Raw genomic sequence first — 21,631 nt, 5'->3', positions numbered from 1 at the left:
CTATAACCACTATAGATTAATAAACCTGGGTGCCTCCTCGGACCTCTCTTTTGGTGTAAGGGTGCTGCAAGCCGTAGTCCCTCCCTAAACAGTTACTCTCTGTAATTCTCTCCGTGGTGTTGTCATGGAAGACCGATAAAGTCTTCGAAAAACACCTTTAATCGGTGAGTAACTGAGTTTATGACCGCACCCGTACATACCCTCCCGCCTTCTTAAGTTCTGGGTGTACACCTCTTCCTTTGTTTATATAATCCACTTGTGGTGAATAGTTAGCAGTAGTATCGTTGTCTATTAATTATGCTGTTAACCTTGGTGGTCCTCTTGTGCTCTGTAAACCAACTGATGCGAGGGACGTATCTGTAGGTTTTCTGTTCCTGAAGTGCAGATCCCCTCTCTCCATGGTGCTGTCATGGACTCCAAAAAACACCATTAACTGGTGAGTAACTAAGACTATCACTGAAGTCTGTGGGCGTTCTGTGCTCAGAACTTGTCAAACATTAGGTGGAGCGCTGTTTCAATGCTCAAATCTCCGCCCGCATGTATGGCACCTGTCACACAGCCAATATACATGCAGGTATTGCCTGCGAGTCACTGTAATGCTGTAGCAATCTTGGTAGTGGCATTACTGTGATTGGATGGCCGCATTACCTCATCAGAGCTTATAAAAAGTTAGGTGCTGTCATGCTCAGCTCACTGATGTCATTGCACAGCTCAGGGACAGTTGTGATTACAGGGGGATCTAGGCCTGAATGGAGTCATTGATCAAAGCACTCTAGTGATTCTACTGGTGCTGACTGATGTTTAATCATCATAGTAAAAGTTCTACGAAGAGCTCATCTTGTGTTCTTCATTTAGCCTAGGGACAATTGCTGGAGCAAAGAGTGGCTGAATACAGCTTCTAAGCAGGGCTTGGGGCTTTGCAGTCCATCGCTAAATGCTGCTGCACATGACCACTTCAGTACTTGGTCCCCAGCTGCAACTATTTTGTCCCAGTGTGTTGTCCCTGCATTGTACCAGCACGTGTCCAGGAGCATCCCCTGTACCGTTACAAATGCACTTACTTGGATTGTCCATTTAACAGCAAACACATTCTGTGGCCAGGGTAGCTAAATTTTCCTGACTGCACACTGTGGTAAGCATTGTGGAGGCCAGGGTCGAATCCCACCCGGTCACCAGGCTTTTGCTGCTGAGGGTTGCAGTCCTTAGGCTATGTGCACACGTCAGGATTTCTGGCAGAAATTTTCCTGACAAAAACCGGACATTTCTGCCAGAAATCTGCATGCGTTTTTACCGCGATTTTACCGTATTTTTACCGCGGTTTTTGTGCGTTTTTTCCCAATGCATAGAATAGCGGGAAAAACGTGAAAAAACCGCAAAATTAATGAACATGCTGCTTTGTTACCGCAATGCGTTTTTTTCGCGGAAAAAACGCACCATGTGCTCAAAACATGCAGAATGCATTCTAAATCATAGGATGCATAATGTATGCGTTTTTAATGAGTTTTTATAGCGTTTTTATCGCGAAAAAAACGTGAAAAAACCTGAACTTGTGCACATACCCTTACTTCTATCATTGTTTCCTCCACCCCATCTATCTCTGAGGTGTTATCTCAGAGCATGTTGTCCACATTAACCGGAAGCTTTAATCACTGCCTCAGCAAAGCGGCAACAGGCTCTGCTGAAGAGGATTTGTTTATTCAACAAACCGCACATCGTGACAGTTACTTCAAGGAATAACGGCACAGACAGATCTGTGTCTCTCATCACTGAACCTCCAACTGGGCATGGTCGTGTGTGATTATTGCAGTAACCTGGGGGCATCTGTGAAGCTTGTCAAACTTGCACACGGCATGTTTGGCCCACATGCTCAACTTGGTGGTTTCAGTGGATTCTAAAATCTACTCAGATTTGCCAGAGCTTCTGGTCAAGGTATACCGCATCCGCACTCATTTTTGCAAGTCGGCTACTGCTGCCACTGCTATGGCAGTGCATCCAAGTGCCAGCTTACAGGCTGGTGCTGGAGCTTCACACTGCACATGCTGGCAAGGCTTTGTGAACAGCAGAGGTCAGTTGTGGAATACATGCCCATTGACATTTTGGTCAGCTTCCACTCATAACATCTGAAGTGTGGGCATGGATGTCTGACATATCTCTGATCCAAGACTTCTAGGACTCCACAAAGATGGTGAGTGGTGGTGATGCCCTAATCAGAGCGACAATTCTGCTTCTATGCCTACTTAAACAGTCTCTGCTCACAGTTAAATATGAAGCTTTGTATGTGAACCAGGTGGAGATGGAATGAAGACATGAGACAGGGAGATACTATCTTGTCCAGCCTCATGTCATTTGCTAAGTGCTGCTTAAGTAACAATTAGGAGAAGGCTGAGGAGAAGGAGGAACAGGAGCTGGTTGCTAGCGCAACGGATTCTAGCAGTCACACACGCTTCATCCCATCTCTATGTGAATGGGCTGAGGAGGGAGGGAGGAAGAGCTGGAGTCATAATCATGGTGGAGACAGGGAAGTAATGGCTGTAGGGAGCTTGACACATATGGCGGACTTTAGGTACCGCTGCCTTGACCCTAGTTGCATTCATCTTGCCGAAAAAAAACAGGACTGGTTGTTCACCCTATTAGACCCACACTATGAAGAGAACCTTGCATCTTCTCCATCCTGAGGCAGTGCTATACCAAAAGGCCATTGTAGAAAACTTATTGAGAAAATTCCCATTTGATGCTAGTGGCAGGGGGAAAACTTATTTGCCCAAAGTAGGATGGGCAAGGGAGAAACGCACCCGTTACAGCAGAAGCATGGGTGCACTGTCAAAGGCTTAAGCCAATTTTCTGACACTGTCCCAGTGTCCAGGCCCTGATGACTGGTTATTTTTGACAAGGAGGAAAGTTTTTAAATATGGTCAAGCAATGCCTGGTTGACAAATCCAGCATACTCCCTAATTTCTCTGCAACGTTCAAATATTGGGTCTTAAAGCTGGACACCTGGCATGAGCTGTACCTCTATGCCTTGGAGGTTTGGTGCTGGTCTTCCACTAGTGTCTTGTCTGAGCTGGTTTTTAGTGTCACCGGGGGTGTCATAAACCAGGCACTTTCAGCTGTCAACCGAAAATGCTGACAGGCTCACTCTGGTTAAAGTATGGGCTAATCCAGGATTTGTTCATTTTTATCAACCACCAGAAGACAGCAACACATAATGTGTTTTTAATCATCAATACTTGAATAACACACTCCAGTTGGTGTATGGATGACTCTGCTTCTAACTTTTTACAGTCTAGGAATATGTGATGCGCCTGAGTGTCCAGTCGCCACAGAGGTACTGCACCTCAGCCAGAGATGTGGTGCCCCAACTCTCTGGTAAGGAGAGGACACTATACAGGACCCTGACACTAGCACCCATCACTAGGCCTTTCCAGGCCAGGGAGGGATTAGGTAGAAGGTTTGGGTAGAGACAGTTGTTGTTATAGAAACCAGGGAAGAGTTAAGCATGGAGAGTGAGTTGGAGCCAAGGACTGGAGCTGGTAGGAGCTCATCCCAGCACGAAAGAACAGAAGAAAGTCTGAGGAGAGAAGGAATGAAGGTGTCCTTGGGGCACAGGAAGTGTGGAAACCACCCGTAGGGCCCACATCCATGCTGACTGTCAGGTGGAGGGACCAGGTCACAGTAGGGGACCGGCCCTGAACTAGCGGAGGTACTGCAAGTCTCAGCTAGGAAACCAGAGGCTGTCGTAACTTTGAGCCACAGCCATGCACAGCTCGCTGAAAAGGGAGTCAGAGGGTCAAGAGGACAGTGAGGACGTCGCCCGGTAGGACCCGTGACTTCCAGTTTAGGACACTGTGTGTGTGTGTGTGTGTGTGTGTGGAGCACAGGGCAGGAGAGCCCTGCCAGCGCAAAGAGTCGACCCGGAAAGGCACATAAGAAGGGGGTTCTGGACAAGTGCCCCAAGCTACTGGAGAATTGGCTGTACCACGGACCCGGAGGACACGGCACACCCAGTTAGATACCGTACTGTGAGAACTGTGAGTAAAACGTGAAGGCTGCAAACTGCTGTGTCCTCTCAATTCTTTCCTGCGCCACTTGCCCTGCACTACTACCATCCATCAGTAACTTTACTTGACACCTTTAGATGCTCTGGGACTAAGCTCTACCTGTGGAGGGCTGTAACAACTCTGCTGTGCCAGCCCCAGCGATCTTTTAGCAGTGTCTGCCATCCCTAGCCGAGTACCACAGGTGGTGTCACAAACAATTCCCTTATCCCCATACAAACATTCCATCATCCTTTTATTGTGCGCCCAGGGCCATGGACAGGGTCACCGCTGCTGTGACCACCACTTTAAGGACCGTCCGAATTGGTTCCGAGTACCCCATGGCCCCAGCGGATGTCGCAAGTACCACTGCATAACAATTTGGACATAGTGTGTGAGGCCTTCCTTTGTCTAATTCAGGGAGGCCCTCCTTTATGTCTAATACAGGGTGTATTGGAGTCCATCTCCCATCAAATTTCTGACAGTTCTTGCTTAATTATAATGGGTTGGTGATCTAGTTGTGGGGGAAAAAAATTGGATACAACATCGTATGTCTGTATGAGGCTAAGATTATTTGTGTAATGAGCTGTTCACTCTGAAGGACTATCCCTAGCCTGTAAAATTCTAAAATGTTGGCTGCTTATGGAGCGGCCCCCAGACGCAGGACTCGGTACCGGGTCTATCGGTTCTGAGGATGTCACGGTGGCCCGACACGGTCCGTGGTCCTGCTAAGGGGAGTCCAATAAAAGGTGTAGGTGGTGGTGTAGGTTGCGGTAAATAACGAGGACACAGGGTTGCAGTCTCTTTACCTCTTTACTGAAGGCTTTGGCATCTGCAATCCAGAGCACTGTTAACTGGGCTGGCTGAGACCGGCTGGTCCGAAGGCACATCCAGAGTTCCCTTTGCAGGTGGAAATCAGTGCCTACCTACTAGCGCCTGGGTGTTGTAGTACTTCCCTGCTGAGCACCACGGGATAGTCCTCACAACTGTCATGTATGTTTCTGTTCTTTCTCTCCGTCCCAGATGATATGGATAGGACGCACCCGTATGACGGGGTAGGCCTGGAGTTATTTTATAGGGACCCTAGAGACGCCCCTCTCCCACAATTGCCTCCGTTGTCTTCATTAGGTGAATTAGGTGAGGCAGCCAACCTATAATTAACTGCCCTGCCATTGGTTTGAAGTAATGCGTGGAGCCCAATACTTCCTCGGCGTTCCGGCCACCGGCTACGCGCCTCAGTACGATGTTGCCGATCTCGGGGCACGACTCCTACTGGTTCTATCGCCTTTGTGCTGTGATCTCGTTTCTCACTTCTCCACAAAAAACCTCGCTTCTTGTCCTTTCTTAAGATACCACCGCAATGAAGTGCAGGCGCGGCTCCGTAACGATCTGTCCTTTTCGCTAGGCCTCTGTCAGGATCCCACCCCTGACAGGGACCCCCCTGAATCTTCCCAAGCAACCTCTTCTCTCACTAGGTGTTGCCTGGGCAAAACCCAGTCAGATTCTCGCTAACTTCCTATCCAGCCCCCAGTTTTACCAGATTGTGAGGAGTGGCCTAATACATAGAACCCTTTGCTCCCCCTGGTGGCCAGAGTGTGAAGTGTAATGTGTGACTGTGATACCTGGTCAGGTGAACTCCTTAAGTGCCATCAGACGTACCATCACTCCCCTTAGTGGCGGAGCGACAGTACTGCAACAACCAGGACTCTGGGGTGCTGCACTTACCCTGCCTAAATCATTTACAGTAGCTGTGATGGTCCTCCTGTATTGGCTGTACCTGATGTCATGACTAGTGTTGAGCGAATACATTCGGCACAATATGTTAGTAGCACAAATAGTACGGTATTCAGGTTATTCATTGGGTATTCACCTCGATAGATTCAAGTGACCCACCCAGCAGGTTTGGCGCTTTATTTGCAGCCAATGAACATACTGGGCTGGCTTGCCAATCACAGTAATCCCATCACTGGTGTGTGATTGGTGAGTGATGTGATTGGCTGGCCTTCCAGCATGATGGGGTATATTTAAAGCCTGCCGGCACCATCTTGCACACATTTCAGCCGGAAACGGCGTAGGGAGAGCATAGGGAAAGTGAAAGTAGTGATAGGAGTTTGTACTGAGCATTTATTAGTTCCAAAAAGCTTTTTGAGAGCTGAAAATTCAATATTTACCTGTTTGTTTTTTTTTGGTAGGTGGGGATTTAGTAGTGAGATTTAATAGGACATAGGGTGATTGAAAGGTGTGCACCTGGGTGTTGTGATCATTGAAATTTCATGCTGCAGCTCTCTATCTTCCACTTCTAAAATACCTAATTTTGTCTAGCAGTTGTGCGACTGCCCCAATCTGAGTAGATATAACTGTATGTGACAACTTAGCTGGGGCAATAACCTTCATTACTTGCCTTTGCACTTTATCAGCAAGACAATCTCCAAAGACATAGCCACACATTGCTAGATACAGTGAATTTGTACAGAAGACCTTTGTAAGGGTATTTGTGAAAAAGAAAGGCAGTATTTTGGGGGGTTTCATAAGCATAATGCATTCAAGATGCAAAAGGGTGACGTTAAGGGATGTGGTGGTGCCTGCCAAGGCTGTGTGACAGATCTGAAGGGGACTATCTCATTCTAGTTTCCTGTCAAAATTTCGTCAGCGTGCTGCACCACTAATGAATCCAGACAAGTGCAAGGATGTTGTGGGTTGAATGGCAGACAAAAGCTTCTGTGTGTTGACAAGCAGTACCACAAAGTCTTCCACATGGTCCAGTCTCAGCAGCCAAGAGGCTGGGCCTCTCAATCCTCAACCTGGCCCTTCTTCCTCCCACCATCAAGAGTCCCAGGAGATATATGACCCCAAAGCTGGCCACTCTGAGGAACTGTTTATGTTCCTTTGTGATTTGTCAGGTCTCTCAACATGCACCATTGGAGGGTCAGGGCAGTGATGCCCAAACATTTAAGCTGCCATGGCCAGGAGAAAGGCACATTGGAAAGTCATTTGTCTAAAACAGTGGAGGATAATGAGGCACAGTTGCCATTAGGTCAGCTGCAAATGGCAGCTCAGAAGGTGGATCAGATTGAGGACTTGAAAGATGTGGTTGAGGCCACTGATCCAATCTGGCATGTCTAGCGAGCACAGCAGTGTAGAGGGATGGATCCACAGCAAGAAAATGGGCAAGAGGTAGTGGCTTGCCCTAAAATGAACTTGGTATGGCAGTTTTGTTTTTTTCCTGAAAGTCCTTCAGATAAAACTAACTTGCAGCATCTTCCAAACAAAGCTAAGGGGCAAGAACATTGCCAACCTGAGCACCACCAACATGCAAAAGCACAATCGCAGCCAAGCATCCCTGTAGTTGGGCGGCACGACTGGGTACCAAATCTGTGTCTGAGGGTCAAACCATTGCCCCTTCCCAAACTGCTGACCAAGAAGTGCTGATGCCTCCTGCCCAAAACCAACGGTTGCACACACAACAGTCCAGCAACCACGTCCACTTTGTTTGTTCCTGCCGCAGACATTTACTAGAGAGCAGAAATATCCAGCCACCCACCCACAGGCCCAAATGCTAAACACTCATGTTGGCTGATTGCCAGCCCTGGAAATGTTGCCATTTCAACTTGTGGGAACTGAGCCTTTCTGCAACCTGTTGGTGGTGGCAGCCCCACAGTGCTCGATTCCCAGCCATCACGATTTTTCCCAGTGACGTCCTCAAGTTACATAAGCACTAGTGATGAGCGAATATACTCGTTACTCGAGATTTCCCAAGCACGCGAGTATTTTTTAGTGCTCGGAGATTTGGTTTACATCGCCGCAGCTGAATGTTTTACATGTTAGCCAGGATAAGTACATGTGGGGGTTGACTGGTTGCTAGGAAATCCCCACATGTAATCAAGCTGGCTAAGTGATGTAAATCATTCAGCTGAGGTGAGGAAAACTATATCTCCGAGCACTAAAAAATACTCGGAGGTCAAATGAGCGTGCTTGGGAAGTCTCAAATAACGGGTATATTCGCTCATCAGTAATAAGCACGTTACACAATATCAGCCATGATCTGCCCAACACACACATGGACAAGTTCTTGTGTACAGGGATGATACATTTCCCTGACTGAACACTGGGTTAACCTAGTTGTTTGGGACAGGCAGAGGCTGGGATGTCACACATCTTATCCACACCAAAAATGGCGGGCCTAACTTCCATCAGTTTGTCGCCTTATATTCCATCTTCATCTTAATCTTCTTCATCTTCATCTATTCTCCTGGGAAATCTGCAGCACTGCCTTGGTGAAGCGGCAGCACTCTCTGCTAAAGCTCATTTGTTTAGGTGATAAAGCTCACAATGCAACCGAGTTGTTGAAAGGGATAAAACAGACCAATAGGTGGCACTCCCTGCTGAACCTCCAATTGGGTCTGGTTGTGTGCAATAATTGGTGGAACTTGGTGACGGATATAAAGCTTGGCAAGCTGTTACCCATTCCAATGCATGATCCATGTGCTGAACTTGGTGGTTCAGCGGCTTTTAAAAACCTGCCCTGACTTGCCTGACCTACTTGCCAAGGTATGTCGTGTCAGCGGACATTTTCGGAAGTCATCTCAGGCTTTCGACAGTCTAGCTTTGCTGCAGCAATGCTTTAATTTGCCTCGTCACCAACTGATTTGTGACCTGCCCACACACTGAAAATTCTATTTTCCATATGTTGGCAAGGCTTAGTGTGCAGAAGAGGGCTGTCTCAGAATTCTAGCATCTCCATGCCCATCAGAGTAATACTCAGACCCCACACACAACAAATGCCGAATGGGTGTGTATCGCTGACCTATGTGGGGTTCTTTAAAACTTTGAGTACTGCACAAGATGGTGAGCGCTGATGATGCTATTAGAAGCATAACCATCCCACTGTTCTGTCTATTAAAACATTTGCTATAGAATCTGAAAGAGGAAGCTTTGAATGCTGAGCAGGTGGCTATGGAGAGACAGAGGCTGATACCACACAACCCAGCCTCACACATTATTCTCAGGCAACATTGGGTGATGAGAAACAGGAGGAGGAAGAATAGGATTTTTTTCTCTGTGCTACAGAGGGGACACCCAATCCTAGCTTCATGCCTGTCCAGCATGGATTGTCTCAAGAGGAGGATGAGGCTGTGCATCATGAGGAGGAGAGGATGGTTAGTATTCCTGGTGAGGACACTGAACGTTTGACTCTTTGTAGTCTGCCACACAAAGGTCTCATGCGAGGGTCTTAGGAAAGCCATCTGAACATGAACTCTGTATGAGACCTTTTGTCCACCATGAAATACTGGCTGTGCACTTTTCTTGACCCACAGTACAAGGAGATATCTGCATATCTAATGTTAGAGGCAGACGTGGCACTTTCAGTGTATGCATGCCAGAGGACTGTAGTGTAAGGGTACCGTCTCACATAACGATTTACCAACGATCACGACCAGCGATACGACCTGGCCGTGATCGTTGGTAAGTCATTGTATGGTCGCTGGGGAGCTGTCACACAGACCGCTCTCCAGCGACCAACGATGCCGAGGTTCGCTGGTAACCAGGGTAAACATCGGGTTACTAAGCGCAGGGCCGTGCTTAGTAACCCGATGTTTACCGTGGTTACCAGCGTAAAAGTAAAAAAAACAAACCGTACTTACTCACCATCTGATGTCCGTCAGGTCCCTTGCCGTCCGCTTCCCGCTCTGACTGAGTGCCGCCGTACAGTGAGAGCACAGCACAGCGGTGACGTCACCGCTGTGATCTGCTCTCACTTTCCGGTCGGCAGACAGTCAGAGCGGGAAGCACACAGTGTATGAAGAAAATTAGGTTTCTTGGCATTTTTTTTCCCTTTTCATATATTTTTGGTTTGGTAGGTCTTTTCAAAAATCCGTGAAACCGGCGCAATACTCTGACAACATTTCCAGATACCATATGTGAGTCAAAGGCATGCAGGCATCTTCTCCATGCTGTTCCCATTTAGTTTTAGCTCTCTCATCAATTTCAGCTTTTCTCTCGTGCCCCCAGACCTGTTTGGGTCCAGCGGAAAAATATTCGGCCTTCCCATTGACTTGCATTGGATTCATTATTCTGTACGAACATGCAAATTATTCATGCAGATTTTCCAGAATCCGAATAGATCACTATTCGATCACTAGTTATGACTGCAAAACATTAAGTGAAGCCCACATTTCCACACCAGATATAAAGATTCCACTATGTGGCTGCTACAATGTTTGCAATTTGATTTGGAATATAAATTTATTCAAAATTGACAATTTCTGAATTGACAGCAGATTAATCCATTCATCTCTCACTTTACTATATAATTTAATCGGCATTGCATCCTGAGGATGCTTTTAAGTCTACAAATATAGTAAACTCTTCTGCAATTCCCTCACATGAAGAATTAATCAAGTTCCTTGTTTTGATGTCTTGCAGCTATGAAGCCATATGATCTTCTATCAAAACAATCTGCACATAAACTGAATGCAGTAATTGTGTCAATGAAGTAGGTACTGTGCTGTTCTCAAGCTTCCATTGTTAACTTGTGCCTTGCCTCGCCTCATACTATGACCTTGTGCCCCACATCAAATATGTGCAACAGACTTTTGATCCTGGATCACGTTGAAGTACAAAGTCAACAATTTAACTTATTAACAGAATTTGGAAGTTGCATTGAAGTGTAAAAGATGAATAAGAGGATCAAACAATACCTAAACAATTGTTAATAGTTTTGTCTATTCTTCTAGTCTTCAGAAATAGATTGAAAAATGTAGATATTAGTACAAAATGTTGTTTTCTTATTCTAGTTAAAGGAAACCTGTCATGTGAAGAAAAAAAACAACTTCTAACTTGCAGATATAGAGAAAAATCTGTGTTGATAGTGTTTTCGAGCTACCTGGCATCTGCACTGAAAGCCCTGCTGGCAGCCATAAGCTTTGTCATGAGGTGGGCAGGTGCTGCTTGTCACCGCTCAGTGCATAGTGAGTGGTGGCTGTAACTGTGCCCCTGGTATTGACTGAGAGCTGGCTCAGAAATAAGGTTGGAAGGGGGAAAACGTTTCAAGATGGGTGGTGACTAGGGTTGAGCGAAACGGGTCGGCAATTTTCAGAAGTCGCCGATCTTCTGAATCTGGAATCGGAATTCCGATACCGATTCCCGATATGTTTAAGATATCAGGAATTGGTATCGGAATTCAGATTTAAGTGTAAAATAAAGAATTAAAATAAAAAATATCGCTATACTTACCCTCTGATGCGCCCTGGTACTAAGCGGGAACCTTCCTTCCTTAGAATCAGCCTTCCAGGACCTTGCGGTGACGTCGCGGCTTGTGATTGGTCGCGCGGCCGCCCATGTGACCGCTCGCGCGACCAATCACAAGCCGTGACGTCACCGAAGGTCCTGGAAGGGCTGATTCTTAGGAAGGAAGGCTGCCGGAAAGAAGCAGGGCGCGTCCGAGGATGAGTATATACCTAATAGGAATATACTCACCCTCGGCTTCTTTCCGGCAGCCTTCCTTCCTAAGAATCAGCCCTTCCAGGACCTTCGGTGACATCACGGTGACATCGCGGCTTGTGATTGGTCATGCGAGCGGTCACATGGGCGGCTCCATGACCAATCACAAGCCGCGACGTCACCGCGACGTCACCGCAAGGTCCTGGAAGGCTGATTCTAAGGAAGGAAGGTTCCCGCTTAGTACCAGGGCGCATCAGAGGGTAAGTATAGCGATATTTTTTATTTTAATTCTTTATTTTACACTTAAATATGGATCCCAGGGCCTGAAGGAGAGTTTCCGCTCCTTCAGACCCTGGGAACCATTGGAAACCCAATGCACTGCATTGGGTTTCGAGTTTCGGCCGACCCTGACCCTGACTTTTTTATAGGATCAGCTAATTTCACTCGACCCGACTTTCGAAAAAGTCGAGTTTCGTGAAACCCGACCCGATCCTATAAATGTAAAGGTCGCTCAACACTAGTGGTGACCATTTTGCATCCAACTTTATTTTTTCCAATATGAAGAGGGTCATATGACACATCAAACTAATTGAGAACTTCACAAGAAAAACAATGGTGTGCTTGGTTTTAATGTAACTTTATTCTTTCATGAGTTATTTACAAGTTTATGACCACTTATAAAATGTGTTCAAAGTGCTGCCCATTGTGTTGGGTTGTCAATGCAACCCTCTTCTCCCACTCTTGACATACTGATAGCAGCACAGCAGAAGAAATGCTAGCACAGGCTTCCATTATCTGTTTCAGATGCTGGGGTCATCTGAAGGCAATTGTCTATGCTGTGAAAATGAGATGTGCAGCATCTGAAACTATAGATACTGGAAGCCTGTGCTAGCATTTGTTCTGCAGTGTTGCTATCAGTGTGTCAAGAGTGGGAGAAGAGGGTTGCATTGACAACCCAACACAATGGGCAGCACTTTGAACACATTTTATAAGTGGTCATAAACTTGTAAATAACTCATGAAAGAACAAAGTTAAGTTAAAACCAAGCACACTATTTTTTTTTCTTGTGAAATTCTCTAAGTGTCACATGACCCTCTTCCCATTGTAAAAGTAAAGTTAGATTCAAAATGGCCGCCATGGTCACTACCACCCATCTTGAAAAGTTTTCCCCCACCTATATACTAATGTGCCACAAACAGGAAGTTGATATCACCAATCATTCCCATTTTATTTAGGTGTATCCATATAAATGGCCCACCCTGTACATCAAGATAGCTGTAAAATGTCTTTGATATGACTTGCATTTATTTGTGAAATTTTCAAAAATTTTGCAAAATTTCCGTTTTTTTTTTTTTTTTTCATAATTTTCAAACTTTTTAATTCAGTTAATAAAGAACATTTCCCACATGTCTAATTTACTTCAGGACCATTTTTGAAGCAAAATTTATTGTTGTAATGGTAACAGTTAGCCAGCGATTTCTCCTTTTTTCCAACAAAATAAAAAACCTTTTTTCCATTAGGTCCCTCCAGACAGCACCATGGAGGTCGTCCTTCTTTGACCTATAGCGGGGCAGGATCACAGAGGTTGAAAGGCCCCTCCCACCTCCACCCTCTGTGTGTGTGTGTGTGTGTTTTTTTTCTATTCACCACGACAGCACCAACTGAGAGAGGGGATCCGCCCCTAGGAACAGGAAACCTACGGAGAGATTAAAGGGGCGCATCCCCCCCGCTCCTCAGTTGGTTTCCTGTTCCTAGAGGGGAACCTTTGGAGAAGATTCCTGAAGATGAAGAGGAAAACCTGCCTGGATTGCCGCCTGTGCAGTTCTGGCTGAGCGGCAGGGGCTCCAGTGCGGGTAACAGGTTCGGGGGAATGTTCCTGCAGGCTCCCCCCTCTGTGACACATGTGGAACAAGGCTTCCCATGTGCTTTCAACAGTCTCCCTGCTGGGACTCTGTTTGATGGACCATCTCCCTGTTGCAACCGTATGTGACAAGCCTGTTGGCAGAGGCCCAGAGCGGTACGCCCGGCGGTGAGACAGCACCGCAAGTTTGCAACTGGAAGTCCCGCCGCCTTTTTTCTCCCAGAACAGCACAAGAAGTACCTGGTAGAGGTCCGGTAAGAGGCGCTGCTGTATACCATTGACATCCTGCAGGGACGCATGCGCAGTGTGGAGTGCGCCCCGGAAATAGATAGGTATACTTCCGGGAGCACTGCAATGGAGGAATGGCGTGCTGCTGCCGAACCTATTCTGGGGCTCATAGCAGTTCTAAGGCAGTCCCATCCGGAGCAGGATCCACAGCTGGGGTAATTAAAAAAAAAAAAAAAAAAAAAAGGGAGTGTGCATGTATGGGTGTATGAGTCACCTCCACTATATAAGGCACTCAGCTGTGTTAGTAGGTGCGCCAATATGTCATCTCCAAGTGCTAATACTGCGCGCCCACTGGGGGAGCTAATATCGACACGTGACACTAGCAAAAAGAGTAGTGGACGCTCTAAAATGAGTGATTCCCCTGAAAAATCAGGAACGGACAGAGGATCACCCCAGTCCACACCTCAGGCTAAGCAGACAACTCTACAGCTGGTATTTATATGATCATACAGCTGGGTGAGTTGGAGTTAAACTTCACTGGACTCATAGTCGCCTATTTGTTTCTGTTACTTTCATAGGCTAAAAAGACGGGGAAGACCAAGCATAAGCAGTGTGCATTATGTTCTGAACCTCTGCCTAATATGTATCCTAAAAGATTATGCCAGTTTTGCATAAGTAGTGCCTTGCAGGAGGAGGGGTCGGTCAAAATGGAGGACAATCGTTTAATGATCAGACAGGAACTGCAGTCCTTTAGTGGCCCCTACATGAATGTAGAAAGGAAATCCAGCAAAAGATTACCCTCACCCAGAGCTGACACTTCTTCGGAGAGTGGAGAGATAGACTCAGATATTTCACAAGCTTCTGGTTCCTCAGACAAGGAATATTATGTATGTTTTCCAACAGAGGGGGTTAATAATCTAATTAAATCTGTAAGAGATTCCAGAATCCAAAGAACCCCAGACCCCGCAAGAAGTTGTTTGCGGGTCTCTCCCAGCGGAAGGGTCGCGTGTTCCCTGTAATTCAGACTATTAAAGATCTGGTTAAAAATGAATGGAACAAACAGGAAAAAGGGTTGGTGCCCATAGCTTGTAAAAGACGCTACCCATTTGATAACAAGGACCTAGCGACTTGGACTAAAGTACCTAAGGTGGATGCTGCGGTAGCCTCTACATCTCGTCGCTCCTCCTTGCCTGTAGAGGATGTAGGGACCCTGTCTGATCCATTGGATTGGAAATCAGATGCTCTTCTTAAAAGATCCTGGGAAGCCTGCATAACTGCATTTAAGCCAGCAATTTTAGCCACATGTACGGGCAGATCTATGCTAGTTTGGCTGGATCAGCTGGACCAGAATATAAAGAATGGAATGTCAAGAGAAGTTACCTTCTTCTATTCCCTTGATTAAAGCTGCTGCGGCTTTTTTATCAGATGCCTCTATAGACTCTCTCCGTTTGGCAGCCAGAACAGCTAATCTAACCAATACAGCTCGTAGAGCGTTATGGTTAAAAAATTGGAAAGGTGATGCCCAATCCAGGTCTAAGCTTTGTGCGATACCCTGTCAGGTGAGCAGAAAAAAAGAGTTTCCTAATCCTTTCATTCCTTCCTACAGAAGGGCATACAGGAAGCCGGCATTTGGCAGGAGAAAAGACTTTAAAGATCGCTGGAATAACAAAGAATTCAGACAGAAGGGAAACCTATTTAACAGACGTCCCTTCAAACCGGCTGATAGATCCCGCTAGTTCTTTCCTGCCAGTAGGGGGTAGATTGCTACATTTTAGTCACCAATGGAAGAAAACAACTAAAAATTCCTGGGCCATTAATATCATATCATCTGGCCTGACCTTAGACCTTATCCGGAAACCTCTGGATTCCTTCCTTTTGACTTCCTTAAAATCCCAGCCACAGCAGGAGGCATTAGAGTTAGAAATTAAGTCTCTCCTGGCTAATCAGGTGTTAATAGAAGTTCCGTCGGCTCAAAGAGGGAAGGGATTTTATTCTCCCTTGTTTCTGATTCCCAAACCTGATGGTTCGTTCAGGACTATAATAGATTTTAAAAAGGTATTTAATTTCTTTAAATTTAAGACATTTAAAATGGAGTCCATACGTTCAGCTATTAAAAACTTGTTTCCTGGCTGCTATATGGCGGTTTTGGATCTTAACCCCTTCCCGACCTGTGACACAGCGTATGCGTCATGAAAGTCGGTGCCTTCCCGACCTGTGACGCATATGCTGTGTCACAGAATGATCGCGTCCCTGCAGATCGGGTGAAGGGGTTAACTACTATTTTACCCGATCTGCAGGGACAGGGGGAGTGGTACTTCAGCCCAGGGGGGGTGGCTTAACCCCCCCGTGGCTACGATCGCTCTGATTGGCTGTTGAAAGTGAAACTGCCAATCAGAGCGATTTGTAATATTTCACCTATGAAAATGGTGAAATATTACAATCCAGCCATGGCCGATGCTGCAATAGCATCTGCCATGGCTGGAGACCCCGATCTGCCCCCACCCCAGCCCACCGATCGCCCCCCCAGTCGTCCTTTTTGCCCCGATGTCCGTTCCGCTCCCCTCCTCCCTCCTGTCGGCTCCCCCGGTCCTCCTGTCCGCTCCCCAGGTCCTCCGATCCCCCCCCGTGTTCCGGTCCCACCCCCCCATACTTACCTAGCTCCGATGTCCCTCCCGGTGTCCGGCCGTCTGCTTCATGGGCGCCGCCATCTTGGAAAATGGCGGGCGCATGAGCAGTACGCCCGCCGAATCTGACAGCCGGCAGATTCGTTCCTGCACATTTTGGTCGCTGTGATAAGTTCTATCACAGCGATCAAAATAAAAAAAATAGTAAATAAATCACCCCCTTTATCACCCCCATAGGTAGGGATAATAATAAAATACAGAAAATATAATTATTTTAGTTTTTCCATTAGGGTTAGGGTTAGGGGTAGGGTTAGGGGTAGGGTTAGGGTTAGGGGTAGGGTTGCACTTAGGGTTGCACTTAGGGTTGCACTTAGGGTTGCACTTAGGGCTAGGGTTGCACTTAGGGCTAGGGTTGCACTTAGGGTTGCACTTAGGGTTGCACTTAGGGTTGCACTTAGGGCTAGGGTTGCACTTAGGGTTGCACTTAGGGTTGCACTTAGGGTTGCACTTAGGGCTAGGGTTGCACTTAGGGCTAGGGTTGCACTTAGGGTTGCACTTAGGGTTGCACTTAGGGCTAGGGTTGCACTTAGGGTTGCACTTAGGGTTGCACTTAGGGCTAGGGTTGCACTTAGGATTGCACTTAGGGTTGCACTTAGGGCTAGGGTTGCACTTAGGGTTGCACTTAGGGTTGCACTTAGGGCTAGGGTTGCACTTAGGGTTGCACTTAGGGTTGCACTTAGGGTTGCACTTAGGGCTAGGGTTGCACTTAGGGTTGCACTTAGGGTTGCACTTAGGGTTGCACTTAGGGCTAGGGTTGCACTTAGGGTTGCACTTAGGGTTGCACTTAGGGCTAGGGTTGCACTTAGGGTTGCACTTAGGGTTGCACTTAGGGCTAGGGTTGCACTTAGGGTTGCACTTAGGGCTAGGGTTGCACTTAGGGTTGCACTTAGGGCTAGGGTTGCACTTAGGGCTAGGGTTGCACTTAGGGTTAGAATTAGGGTTAGAATTAGGCTATGTGCACACGGTGCGGATTTGGCTGCGGATCCGCAGCGGATTGGTCGCTGCGGATTCGTATCAGTTTTCCATCACGTTTACAGTACCACGTAAACCTATGGAAAACCAAATCCGCTGTGCCCATGGTGCGGAAAATACAGCGCGGAAACGCTGCGTTGTATTTTCCGCAGCATGTCAATTCTTTGTGCAATTCCGCAGCGTTTTACACCTGCTCCATAATAGGAATCCGCAAGTGAAATCCACACAAAAAACACTGGAAATCCGCGGTAAATCCGCAGGTAAAGCGCAGTGCGTTTTACCTGCAGATTTTTCAAAAACTGCAGAAAAATCCACACAAATCCGCAACGTGAGCACATAGCCTTAGGGTTGGAATTAGGGGTAAGACTAGGGTTAGGGGTGTGTTGGGGTTAGGGTTGTGGTTAGGGTTGGGATTAGAGTTAGGGGTGTGTTGGGGTTAGTGTTGGAGTTAGAATTGAGGGGTTTCCACTTTTTAGGCACATCAGGGGGTCTCCAAACGCGACACGGCGCCACCATTGATTCCAGCCAATCTTGCGTTGAAAAAGTAAAATGGTGCTCTCTCCCTTCCGAGCCCCGACGTGTGCCCAAACAGTGCTTTACCCCCACATATGGGGTACCAGCGTACTCAGGAGAAACTGATCAACAACTTTTGGGGTCCAATTTCTCCTGTAACCCTTGGGAAAATAAAAAATTGCGGGCTACAAAATTATTTTTGAGGAAAGAAAAATGATTTTTTATTTTCACGGCTCTGCGTTATAAACTTCTGTGAAGCACTTGGGGGTTCAAAGTGCTAACCACACATCTAGATAAGTTCCCTTGGGGGTTTAGTTTCCAAAATGGGGTCACTTGTGGGGAGTTTCTACTGTTTAGGCACATCAGGGGCTCTGCAAACGCAACGTGATGCCCGCAGAGCATTCCATCAAAGTCTGCATTTCAAAACGTCACTACTTCACTTCCGAGCTCCGGCATGTGCCCAAACAGTGGTTTACCCCCACATATGGGGTATCACCGTACTCAGGAGAAACTGGACAACAACTCTTGGGGTCAAATTTCTCCTGTTACCCTTGGGAAAATAAAAAAAATCAGGGCTAAAAAAATGTTTTTGAGGAAAGAAAACGTATTTATTATTTTCACGGCTCTGCGTTATAAACTTCTGTGAAGCACTTAGAGGTTCAAAGTGCTCACCACACATCTAGATAAGTTCCCTTGGGGGTTTAGTTTCCAAAATGGGGTCACTTGTGGGGGGTTTCTACTGTTTAGGCACATCAGGGGCTCTGCAAACGCAACGTGATGCCCGCAGAGCATTCCATCAAAGTCTGCATTTCAAAACATCACTACTTCACTTCCAAGCCCCGGCATGTGCCCAAACAGTGGTTTACCCCCACATATGGGGTATCAGCATACTCAGGAGAAACTGGACAACAAATCTTGGGGTCAAATTTCTCCTGTTACCCTTGGGAAAATAAAAAAATCAGGGCTAAAAAATTTTTTTTTGAGGAAAGAAAACGTATTTATTATTTTCACGGCTCTGCGTTATAAACTTCTGTGAAGCACTTAGGGGTTCAAAGTGCTCACCACACATCTAGATAAGTTCATTTGGGGGTCTAGTTTCCAAAATGGGGTCACTTGTTGGGGGTTTCTACTGTTTAGGCACATCAGGGGCTCTGCAAACGCAACGTGATGCCCGCAGAGCATTCCATCAAAGTCTGCATTTCAAAACGTCACTACTTCCCTTCTGAACCCCGACGTGTGCCCAAGCAGTGGTTTACCCCCACATATGGGGTATCAGCGTACTCAGGAGAAACTGGACAACAACTATTGGGGTCAAATTTCCCCTGTTACCCTTGGAAAAATAAAAAATTCAGGGCTAAAAAAATTTTTTTGAGAAAAGAAAAAATATTTTTTATTTTCATGGCTCTGCGTTATAAACTTCTGTGAAGCACTTGGGGGTTCAAAGTGCTCACCACACATCTAGATTAGTTCCTTGGGAGGTCTAGTTTCCAAAATGGGGTCACTTATGGGGAAGCTCCAATGTTTAGGCACACAGGGGCTCTCCAAACGCGACATGGTGTCCGCTAATGATTGGAGCTAATTTTCCATTCAAAAAGCCAAATGGCGTGCCTTCCCTTCCAAGCCCTGCCGTGCACCCAAACAGTGGTTTACCCCCACATATGGGGTATCATCGTACTCAGGACAAACTGGACAACAACATTTGGGGTCCAGTTTCTCCTGTTACCCTTGGGAAAATAAAAAATTCTGGGCTAAAAATCATTTTTGAGGAAAGAAAAATTATTTTTTATTTTCACGGCTCTGCGTTATAAACTTCTGTGAAGCACTTGTTGGTTTAAAGTGCTCACTATGCATCTAGATAAGTTCCTTGGGGGGTCTAGTTTCCAAAATGGGGTCACTTGTGGGGGAGCTCCAATGTTTAGGCACACAGGGGCTCTCCAAACGCGACATGGTGTCCGCTAACGATTGGAGCTACTTTTCCATTCAAAAAGTCAAATGGCGCGCCTTCCCTTCCGAGCCTTGCCATGCGCCCAAACAGTGGTTTACCCCCACATATGAGGTATCGGCGTACTCAGGAGAAATTGCCCAACAAATTTTAGGATCCATTTTATCCTGTTGCCCATGTGAAAATTAAAAAATTGAGGCTAAAAGAATTTTTTTGTGAAAAAAAAGTACTTTTTCATTTTTACGGATCAATTTGTGAAGCACCTGAGGGTTTAAAGTGCTCACTATGCATCTAGATAAGTTCCTTGGGGGGTCTAGTTTCCAAAATGGGGTCACTTGTGGGGAAGCTCCAATGTTTAGTCACACAGGGGCTCTCCAAACGCGACATGGTGTCCGCTAACGATGGAGATAATTTTTCATTCAAAAAGTCAAATTGCGCTCCTTCCCTTCCGAGACTTACCATGTGCCCAAACAGTGGTTTACCCCCACATGTGAGGTATCAGTGTACTCAGGAGAAATTGCCCAACAAATTTTAGGATCCATTTTATCCTGTTGCCCATGTGAAAATTAAAAAATTGAGGCTAAAATATTTTTTTTGTGAAAAAAAAGTACTTTTTCATTTTTACGGATCAATTTGTGAAGCACCTGGGGGTTTAAAGTGCTCACTATGCTTCTAGATAAGTTCCTTGGGGGGTCTAGTTTCCAAAATGGGGTCACTTGTGGGGGAGCTCCAATGTTTAGGCACACGGGGGCTCTCCAAACGCGACATGGTGTCCGCTAAAGATTGGAGCCAATTTTTCATTCAAAAAGTCAAATGGCGCTCCTTCCCTTCCGAGTTCTGCCGTGCGCCCAAACAGTGGTTTACCCCCACATATGAGGTATCAGCGTACTCAGAACAAATTGGACAACAACGTTCGTGGTCCAGTTTCTCCTTTTACCCTTGGGAAAATAAAAAAATTGTTGCTAAAAGATCATTTTTGTGACTAAAAAGTTAAATGTTCATTTTTTCCTTCCATGTTGCTTCTGCTGCTGTGAAACACCTGAAGGGTTAATAAACTTCTTGAATGTGGTTTTGAGCACCTTGAGGGGTGCAGTTTTTAGAATGGTGTCACTTTTGGGTATTTTCAGCTATATAGAACCCTCAAATTGACTTCAAATGTGAGGTGGTCCCTAAAAAAAATGGTTTTGTAAATTTTGTTGTAAAAATGAGAAATCACTGGTCAAATTTTAACCCTTATAACTTCCTAGCAAAAAAAAAATGTTGTTTCCAAAATTGTGCTGATGTAAAGTAAACATGTGGTAAATGTTATTTATTAACTATTTTGTGTCACATAACTCTCTGGTTTAACAGAATGAAAATTCAAAATGTGAAAATTACAAAATTTTCAAAATTTTCGCCAAATTTCCATTTTTTTCACAAATAAACGCAGAAATTATCGACCTAAATTTACCACTAACATGAAGCCCAATATGTCACGAAAAAACAATCTCAGAATCGCTACAATCCGTTGAAGCGTTCCCGAGTTATTACCTCATAAAGGGACACTGGTCAGAATTGCAAAAAACGGCAAGGTCATTAAGGCCAAAATAGGCTGGGTCATGAAGGGGTTAAAGATGCGTATTATCATCTACCTATACACCAATCACATCAACAGTTCCTTAGAGTAGTGGTTTCATTAGGAGGCCAGATTTGTCATCTACAATTTAGAGCAATGCCCTTCGGGTTGTCAATGGCCCCCCGAGTTTTTACCAAATTATTATTTGATGTAATGTCCTTTCTAAGACTCAAAGAAACCCTAGTTATTCCATATCTGGATGACCTCCTAATAGTAGGAAAATCCCCCTTTCAATGTGAGCAGAGGTTGGGGGAGGTGGTTTCTTCTTTGCAAACACTTGGCTGGATTATCAACTGGGAAAAATCCAGGCTCCAGCCAGTGACGTTTCAAAGATTCCTTGGA

General features: G+C 45.9%; 1 protein-coding gene across 1 annotated transcript in view; it reads left to right on the top strand.

Moving 5' to 3' along the window:
* LOC143808262 (arylacetamide deacetylase-like) overlaps positions 1-21,631 on the top strand; it is a 205,103-nt gene that overhangs the window by 123,624 nt on the left and 59,848 nt on the right. Inside the window, exon 3 of the mRNA XM_077290750.1 lies at positions 10,458-10,527. Within this exon, the coding sequence (XP_077146865.1) occupies positions 10,458-10,527 (70 nt within the window). The remainder of the gene's footprint in view (positions 1-10,457; positions 10,528-21,631) is intronic.

Source organism: Ranitomeya variabilis, chromosome 2, assembly GCF_051348905.1.
Source record: "Ranitomeya variabilis isolate aRanVar5 chromosome 2, aRanVar5.hap1, whole genome shotgun sequence".
NCBI lineage: Eukaryota > Metazoa > Chordata > Amphibia > Anura > Dendrobatidae > Ranitomeya > Ranitomeya variabilis.
This window is presented reverse-complemented; position numbering and strand designations above follow the sequence as displayed.